This window comes from Megascapheus bottae, chromosome 3, assembly GCF_031878675.1.
Source record: "Megascapheus bottae isolate mThoBot1 chromosome 3, mThoBot2.hap1, whole genome shotgun sequence".
Classification (NCBI taxonomy): domain Eukaryota; kingdom Metazoa; phylum Chordata; class Mammalia; order Rodentia; family Geomyidae; genus Megascapheus; species Megascapheus bottae.
In genome coordinates this window covers 88,280,690-88,289,924 of record NC_143511.1, presented here as the reverse complement: position 1 = coordinate 88,289,924, position 9,235 = coordinate 88,280,690, and the positions used below count along the sequence as shown (strand labels likewise).

The 9,235-nt window shown below is 53.1% G+C and overlaps 1 protein-coding gene across 1 annotated transcript; it reads right to left on the bottom strand.

Annotated features, from left to right (window-relative positions):
- Positions 1-5,315: 5,315 nt before the first annotated feature.
- Positions 5,316-7,609, bottom strand: LOC150066096 (histo-blood group ABO system transferase 2-like). The gene is made up of 3 exons (XM_090329241.1): positions 7,575-7,609; positions 6,944-7,078; positions 5,316-6,006 (listed from the first exon to the last, which is right to left on the bottom strand). The coding sequence occupies exons 1-3, from the start codon at positions 7,607-7,609 to the stop codon at positions 5,316-5,318; spliced, it is 861 nt and encodes a 286-aa protein (XP_090185367.1).
- Between the last annotated feature and the right edge of the window lie 1,626 nt (positions 7,610-9,235).

The window sequence follows — 9,235 nt, the reverse complement described above, 5'->3', positions numbered from 1 at the left end:
ATACAGCCTGTATTCTTCCTCCGGCTTGCTGGTCACTAAAATGCTAACAGGCCTTCCTTTAGACTCTGGTACGGAAGCCCCATTGCCAGTAAATTGTATCTGAGCTTTCATCTTTGTTAAGAGGTAGCGGCCAAGTAATGGATAGGGGCAGTCAGGGATGACAAAAACTGAGTGAGTTACCCGGCCCACTCCCAAGTCCACTGTTCTTCAGATAGTCCATTGATAGGGTTTGGTGCCAGTCGCACCTTGTACCAGTGTTGTTTTAGTGGACACTGGCCCTCTCAGGGCTAATAACATTAAATTTTCTGCTTCCGTGTCTACCATAAACATGATCGGATTCCCCTCCACTTTCAATCTTACCCTAGGCTCAGGGAGGGGGTCTGAGCCCCGACTCCCTCAGTCACTTTCCTCGTCAGCTCTAAGGCTGGTAGCACTCTTGATCCTACTTTCTGTTCTTTTTCCTTTTTCTTGGTTAGCTCCAGACAATTCTGGATACAATGCCCCTCCGCCTTGCAATAGGGACACTGATTCTTCCCCACTCTCGATCGGGATTTGGGCTTTTGCTCCTTAATCGGAGAAGAGGGCCACCTAAGATTTCCTGCTTGCACGGAAATCAGGATTTCCCAGAGATCCTTCTTGAGCTGTGCCTGTCGCTACACCAGAATTCTAGCTAAACTTTTTTTTCCTTAGTTCTATCTGTCTTTTCACGCTCGATTTCGCCTTCTCAGTCCTTCCTTTCCTGTCTTTGTTCTTCTGTCTCTCTTTTATTGTAAGCCTTCTCCGCCGCTGCCACTAAGTCCCTAATGGAGTTTTCACCCAGTCTATCTAGAGCCTGCAACTTTTCCTCTATGTCCGGCGCAGCTTGATTTACGTAGGCAAACATAGTCCTCGGAGCGGACTCCTGGGTCTCAAGAGCATCCGGGTGTGTTGACTCAAGGCTTCCATGCGCCACTCAAGATATGCTGCAGGACATTCGCTGTCCCCCTGTCTAATCTCATACACTTTGGCCATGTTTGTAGGTCGGCGAGCCGCCGCCTTGAGACCTGCCAACAGAGCCTGGCGATAGACGAGGCGCCGCCCCTACCTTCAGCTGTATTGTAGTCCCACGCTGGTCGGGTCTCAGGAAAATAAGCGGCGATCAGGTAGGATCTGTGAAGGGCACTCAGGTGGGGCCGGGGACAAGTCCCCGGGCGCTTCCCGGATACGATTTCTCTCCTCAGTGTGCACAGGACCTGTAAAAGGTGACGACATCATCCCAAGTAGGCTGGTGTGTGAAAGGAACAATTCCAAGCAAGCGAGTTGAATGCTGGGGTTTCTCTGGAAAGGGGCATTCTGATCATGCCACTTGTGAAGATCACTAGTCGCAAACAGCCAGTGATGGAACTGATGTGGACCTTCTGCGTCCTGAGCACCCGTAGGGCAAAGGGGAAGATGTAATTCCTTAGCTCAGGCCTTGACCGAGCAGGACCCTCTGGAGCAGAGGCCACACCTGGAACCCTTTCACTTACAAAGTTCTCCTCCTGTGCATGGGGTGGAGTTAACTGGGGTGGGGAGTCTGGAGGGGAAAGGTCTCCTCCTCCAAGCTCCCTCCCTGGGGGATGGGCGGGTATAGCTTCTTCTCTTTCCTTGGTTTCTCCCTTGTCTCCTTGTCCTTTACCCTGTGTCTTTTGAATGAATATTGGGGTAGGAGAAGGAGCAGGGGAGGGAGTTGGGGTTGGGAAAAGCCTAACCCAAGCTGGGCGGCCTTGTCCACGAGTTCCTTCCAGGTGACCAGATAGGGAACCTGGTCTGGATGGCCTGAACGAGGGCTCTAAATTAAGCATTGTAAAACTCTGATCTTACCTATGTCAAAGCTCCCCTCGGGTGGCCAATTAGCTCCCTCAAAGGTGGGCCATTCTACAGGACATAAGGTGATCCATTTTCCTTTCTTCATGGTTCCACTTTGGTTTTGAGCTATTTCCTTAACTTCTTTCCAGTGTGTTAGAGTCAAGTCCAAGGGGCTAGATGAAGTATTACCCATGGTTTTCAAGCTCATCAGTTGTTCACTCCCCAGAATAACAATAGGCGAGATAAATATCAAGAAGAGACAAAACACACAGGCCTGAGCTTTAAAAGACTCCTTAGGAGATCTCCCAAGTTGGTCTGCTGATTCCTGTGGAGAAACAGAAGGAGCAGACCCAAGATCAAGGTGGGCAGTTTGAGTCTCAGTTAAGAGAATTTCCCGGTCAAAACCCGGACTGACTTACACCCTATGAGTACCAGGAAGGGGTTCCAGGGGCCCCCTTCTATGAGCGGAGGGTCTTTGTCATCCTCCAGTCCCTCCAGGATTGCAGTACAAGCGCGTCCTCTTTGGCAGTCCCTTCGAGAAATACGAGTGGGAGCGGCCATCCTCAATAGAGAGTGAAACAGAGAAACACACAGATGACGGGACAAGAGAAATCAACAGCGCTGTTTCCTTACCTTGGGATCTGGGGTCTCGGGGGTCTCTGGGGGTATCCCGGACGAGCCCCCAACTGTAATGCCCAAGTCGCAGGACGACCACCAAGGAGACCACCGAGAGTCAGTTGTTCTGAATTGCAAAAGCAAGGTTATATTCTAGTGGGCTGCCGCTCGGGCTTTGACCTGCACACCAACACAGCAGAGCTCAGGAGGAACCCGAGCTGAACTTTTACAGGGCTTATAAAGACAAATACCACAGATTTACAGCAACCGGGTGTTTGAGCGAGATAAGGTATGGGGGGGGTTAGGGACATTCCAGGGGATTGGAGCTAACGGGAAATTCCCACCTGTTGAGCCCTAATTAGCCATTTGGAGGTAGTTTCATGGTTGAGCTCTAATTAGTTATTTGGAGGTACTTTCATGGCTTGGCAAACAATGCTGTCAGTGCAATTTATGTGAGTTCTGGTTAATTTGAACACAGGTATGTCAATTCTTGTTTCTTTATGCGCGCTCTGGGTCCCTCATAGTTTAATATCAACAACAAGATGGTTGCTGCTTCAGTATGAAGGCAGTTTTTGGGTCCTCAAGATTTGTTTCAGCTTTATAGACAAGTTATTGTACTTGAACAAACACCATCACTTGATGCTGAAGTAACACAGACCGCCGAGGAGTTGTTTGAACAGTTCCAGCACTATGTTCCCTCCTTGAGCAACTTAAAAGGCTTGCTCTGGACCCTTGCTGGACCAGGGAGTTTGTTCTGACCAGCCTAGGACAAGGCCTTCAGCTAGATCTGAAGAAGTTTCCCATGACGAGTAAGGCAGAGTCAGCGATCCACCCAACCTAAGACAGGCGTGGTCAGTTCTTTTAAAGTAAAGACCGGGAGATGTTGGGGACCGAGTGTGGGGTCAGAGCGGCCTTGGACCTGCACAGCTGTGTATACAAGGAAATAAGCTATTAGCATGACTTTGGGTTATGTTAATCCCTTCTTGTTTGCTTGATTGCTGTTTTGTACGAATGCAACACCTGGCAGTTTCCTGGTTTTTAGAAAAGTATTTAAGATTGGAACAAAGAAGTAAACATGGCTACAGTCTTAAGCTCTCAGCCTTCCTGGGCTGCTGACTTGGGCTGTCATTCTCCCGACCTCAACTTTTTTTTCTTCTTCTTCTTTTCAAAGTCCCTACCCCCTAAGTCAGGCTGGCCCCGACATGGCTCAAATGGTAGAGTGCTAGCCTTGAGCGAAAAGCTAAGTGAGACCTCAAGGCCCTGAGATCAAGCTCCATTACTGGCACAAAAATTAATAAAATACTTATAATGAGATATCAGTGGGTCTCACCTGTAATCCTAACTATGCAGGAGGCTGAGATCTAAGGATTATAGTTTGAAGCTAGCCTTGGCAGGAAAGTCCCTGAGACTCTTGTCTCCATTAACTACAATTCGCTGGAAGAGGAGCTGTGACTCAAGTGGTACAGTACTAGCCTTGAGCACAAAATCTCAGGAACAGTCCAGTCCCAATGTTCAAGCCACAGAACCACCTGTGACATAAAACGACATCAAACAAACCATTCTGTGCAATGAAAAATTTTATTGATAAAAGTCAAGCCAAAATATAGAAATGTAAAACACAGATTGGTAAAGCAAGTATTAGGTTTCCAAATAACCCTCAAAATTCAATGATAAAAAGCAAACCAATAAAACTTTGGCAAATGGTTGTCTGGGCATGGGTCAAGAAAAAAGACTCTTTTCTAGCCAGCATGAGGTATTGGGTTCAATCTCTAGTAACTCCCCCCCCCAAAAATCAAGTATAAAAATGACAAGTTATCAGGTGTCACGAGAGACCCCCAAGTCAGATGCTCATCTGCCCTGCTGACCCTGGGGTTGACCTGAGGGAGGAGTGGCCAGGATCTTCCCCAGGAAGGCCAGCACTGCTTCCTGACTACAACATCAAACTGTAGGGGTAACCATGGGGGAAGTGGGGAGAAGAGCGCGTGGGTCCCCACTCCCGCCCTGCACCACTCATTCAGCTGCTGGCAGGTCTGTGACCTTTCTAAGCTTAAGGAACTCTGGGCCTGGGTGCTGTTCCTGAGCTTTCAGCTCAAGGCTACCATCCTTCCCTTGATCCACAGCACCACTTCGAGTGTTCTGGTGATTAACTGAGATAAAGAGTCTCACAGACTTTCATGCTCAGGCTGGCTTTGAACCGTAGTCCTCAGATCTCATCCTCCTAAGTAGCTAGGATTACAGACGAGAACAACACTGCCCGGCCAATAACCAATAACGTGGTTAAAGTTTGGCCTATCAGTAGAGTGCTTACCTGGCATGCATGAAGACCTGGGTTTGAGTCCTTGGTACCACATACATAGAAAAAAGCCAGAGTGGTGCTGAGGCCAAGTGGGAGAGTTGTAACCTTGAGAAATCCCAAGGACAGTGCTCAGGTCATGAGCTTAAAAATCAAAACACAGAGAAAGTGCAAAGGATCAGTGAAAGCAAGAGAAAGCTAAAGCAGCCTGGCAGACAGTTCAACACTGAAAACCAGAGAAGGACCAAGCCAGCCTGCAAGGCCTCTTTGGAGCTGAGCTAAGCTCATGGCCTCCACATGGCAGAGCACACTAGGAAGGATGTTCTCAATTGTCTGTTCTGCCACCAGGACCCAGGGAAGAGTAGGAAAACAGCCTGAGGATGGAGGCAGGTCTGGCACCAGGCCCTCAGTCCTCCCTCACCTGTCCAGGGGGCTGAGACCAATGGCCTCGCACTTAGCACTTCTCAATATCAGAGGAAGAGACAGCCCTGACCCTTTGCTCTAAAACCATTTCAGCCCAGCACGGGGAGAGGGCGCCCTGGCCCGGCCTTGCTCCCAGACCCTCCCTGAAGTCCTGTGCCTATCGGTTCCTGATTTTCTGGTGGTTCTTGTAAACGGCAACAAATCGCATCTTCTGTAAGACAGAGGGGCGGGAAAGCATGCGTGGGTCCCACAGGTACTCCGGGGACAGCACCTTGGTGGGCTTGTGGTACAGCAGATACTTGTTCAGGTGGCTCTCGTCGTGCCACACAGCCTCGATGTGGTTGTCCCGGTCGGCCTGCATGGCCTCGTGGCAGGCCCTGGTGAGCCGGTGCACCTCCTCTACCGACCCCCCAAAGAAGCCCCCCAGGTAGTAGAAGTCCCCCTCATCCCGAGGGATGTAGGCCTGGGACTGCGGCCGGCGCTCATAGGTGAAGGACGCCCGCTTGGCCCGGTAGAAGCCGGGGTGCAGGGTGCCGAAGAGCGGGGTCAGGATCTCCACACCCACGTGGTCCTGGAACTTCATGTCCACGTCCACACACACCAGATAGTCCATCTCGAGGCGGGGGCGCTGCTCCAGGAACCGGCTGATCATCTCCATGCGACGCATGGACACGTCCTGCCAGCGCGGGTAGCTGGGCACCGACTGTACCACCAGCCGCCGCCCCGGCCCCAGCGCCACCTGCGGCATGTCGGCCGGCCGGTCGGTGAACACGTAGTAGTTGACCCGGAATCCCACCATGAAGTGCTGCTCAGCAGACTCCAAGAACTGCCTCAGGAAGGTGACGTACCTGCAGGACGCAGGCGGCCATAGAACCCACCCGGTGCCTGCTCCAGGCAGCAGAGCCCAACCCTCTCCTGTCCGAGATGGGGACCCTGGGCTTCCCACAGGACAGCAGATTTGAGCTGGAGGCTTCCTGTGGCCCCACCTCCAGGCCACCATTCCCACAGTGCATCCTGGCCTGAGCCATGCTCCAGGAGGCCTGGCAGGGGTCTTGGGGGCCACAGCTCTGTGCCCTCTTCTATGCCTGTCCCTCAGGCCCATCTCAGGGAAGAGTCTCTGTACCCAGCCCTTCCTTCATGACGAGAGGGGTCCTTGGGACCATGACCTCAGTTAACCATTTCTATGCCTACCCAGCAATCCCTCTGCTCACCCCCCCATATCTGGGCTACAGAGCGAGACTGCACAGGGCGGGGGGACCAGGAAGATGGGCACTCCATGAAGAAGGGGCAGGACTTGCCTGGGCCCAGACCTTAGATCTAAAACAAGACCTCGTAGCCCAGGGAGTTTCCATCTGCCTCATGGCGTGTCATCCCTGGAGGCTGTTCAGAGCCACATGCCCCTACCATGGGACAAGGATCTCCACCTTCTGACAAGCACACCATGCCACCCTTTGTGCCTGCACAGCACTGGCTCCTCAGTGAATTCCTCACAAGGCACCAGAGCAGCAGCTGCCAAGGCCTCAGCCCCGGCTGACAGCAGTGGGGTACCCGGCTGCCTTCGCCTAGGCCAGCGCCTGCTCCTGTCTGGGGAGGACCATGCCAGGTCCAGGGAGACACTGCACATGCGCACATGTGCAGCAGGGCTTCTGTGCTGGGGACTCGTCTAGTCCTAGCAGCTGGGATGAGAGCACCCACGCTGCTTCTGTGCCCTTCTCAGACCCTCACCTACCCTAGGGCCTGGACAGATCTGGGTGCCCCAGGCCTCTGCCCTCTACCATCTCTTACTTTTTGATGGCAAACACAGATAGTCCCACGGTGATGTTCTGGAGCCGGAACTGCTCATTCAAGATGTCAATATTGAAGGTCCCCTCCCAGATGATGGGAGCCAGCCACGGGGTCAGGACAAGGACATCTGTCCTACTGCACAGAGAAAGAGCGCCAAGCCCAACCTGTGGCCAGAGCCCTGCCTGCCGCCCTCCCAGCCTCCTCTGCACCTCCCATTGGCAAACGTGCTTTCACCAGGAAACCAACCAGAGGCAAATCAGACTCAAGGGACCAGGCAGCAGGCGTCACTGGCGGGCCCTGCTGCTGCAGAAGGAGCCAAGACGTGCTGGCAAGGGTTAAATAGTCCATACACCCCTGACCCAAGCACCTTAGGGACCCATGCCTCTGCAAGGAAGCAAGTCAAAGAAACAGACAAGATGGTCTGGGACCCCGAGTCCCATCCAATACCAGGAAAAGAAAAGGGTTAATAGAAAATGGAGCATTAACCCAGGAAATTCTTGAGGCTTTGTTTGTTTGCTTTTTCTTGCCATAGGGAAGCATGGTAGCCAAGCCACATCCCCAGCCCAAAGAAACTGCCTCCTTGTCTTTCCCACAGGTCTTTGTGCCACTTGCAGTGGCAGTAGATACTCACGTGGGCATCAGAGTCATCGGCTGGGGATATATCATCCTGCAAATCAAACACAAGTGTGCACAGGAGTCCTTTTGGCTGTGGAGGCAGGCTAGACGACCTCATCCTCCAGAACCAATGGAGGTGGGGCCGAGGCGGGGAGAGACCTAACACCTCCTCAACTCACAGGGGGCTGAGTAGCAATCTCCATCCCAGGGAACCAGCAGATACCCAGAGCAGCTCCCCTGAGCCCCATACTGGCCGGTTGCAGTTCTAGTGGCACCTGGGGCCCAGGCCTCCTGTCAGAGGCCAGCCTCAATGGCAGGCTGAAATACTGTCCATGTCAGCCCTGTGACCACAAGCACTGGACCCAGAAGACGTGGAGCCTGCAGGTCAAATGCCTGCAGCAGCCATGATTTTTATGTGTGGCTTCCAGCAGTAGGAGTCAGCTTGAAGAGGGCAGGCAATTACAGTGTAGCCTATAACAGGGATGAGCCCTGATGAAATCCCAAGGACAGTGCTCAGGCCCTGAGGTCAAGTCCCAGTACAGGGAAAAAGAAAAATAAACAAAAAAAGAGGGTTCTTTAGAGCTAGGACTTAGCTCAGTGGTACAGTGCTTGCCTACCAAGTGCCAAAAATTGGGTTCAATCCCCAGTACTGAGAAAACAAAATGAACAAGTGTTCTTTAACTAAAAAAGTCAGGGGAAGCTGGGCCCTGATGGCTCTCGTCTGTAATCCTAGCTACTCAGGAGGCTGAGGTCTGAGGATGGCCATTCAAAACCAGCCCCCGAGTCTCTCATCCCAATTAACCTCTAGAAAACAGAGAGTGGCCTTGTGGCTCAAGGGTAGGGTGGTATCCTTCAGCTGAAGAGCTCAGAGACAACACCCAGACCCAGAGTTCAAATCCCAGAGCGACAAAAAAAAAAAACGTCAGCGGGTGCAAAGGAAGCCTGTGCCCCATGAGCTGAGCCCCATGAGCTGAGCCCCGTGAGCTGAACCCCGTGAGCTGAACCCCGTGATCTGAGCCCCATGAGTTGAGCCCCGTGAGCTGAGCCCGTGAGCTGAGCCAAGTGAACTGAGACCCATGAGCTGAGCCCGGTGAGCTGAGCTCCATCACCTGAGCCTGTGAGCTGAGCCCGTGAGCAGAGCCCTGTGAGCTGAGCCCCATGTGCTGAGCCCCATGGTCTCTGTGACTCCAGGAGGAGGCAAAGGCAGAGCAAAGGCAGGGAAGTCACACTGTCTCGGGCAGAGGTGCCCAGCTCCCCCACGCACAGCCCCTCCGGCTCGCACACATGGCAGTCTCGAGGCTCCCCCACAGGACACTGTACCTGGACAAGGATCTGCTCTGCCGGTCCTCCCGCTCCACTGCAGCCACCCTACAGGAGACACAGGGTCAGGTCTCAGCCCTCGTGCTGGAGACTGGCTGAGGCCTGGGGAAGGAAGGGGAGCCCCAGAAACACCGCCCCTCCCCAGCTGAGGCCAGTCAACCTCCAACCTCAGGGGTACAGCCCTCAAGAGCCAGCCTGCTGTGCCCAGGGGTGGGGGCACAGCTGCCTGCTGCCCCAGCCACTCAAGACAGGGAGGCAGAGGACTTGCAGTGTGAAGCCAGCCCAGGCACAAAGTGAATGTGACAGGTCCCCAGACCAAACCGAGTGTCAGCACACACGTGGGACATGGAGCCATGC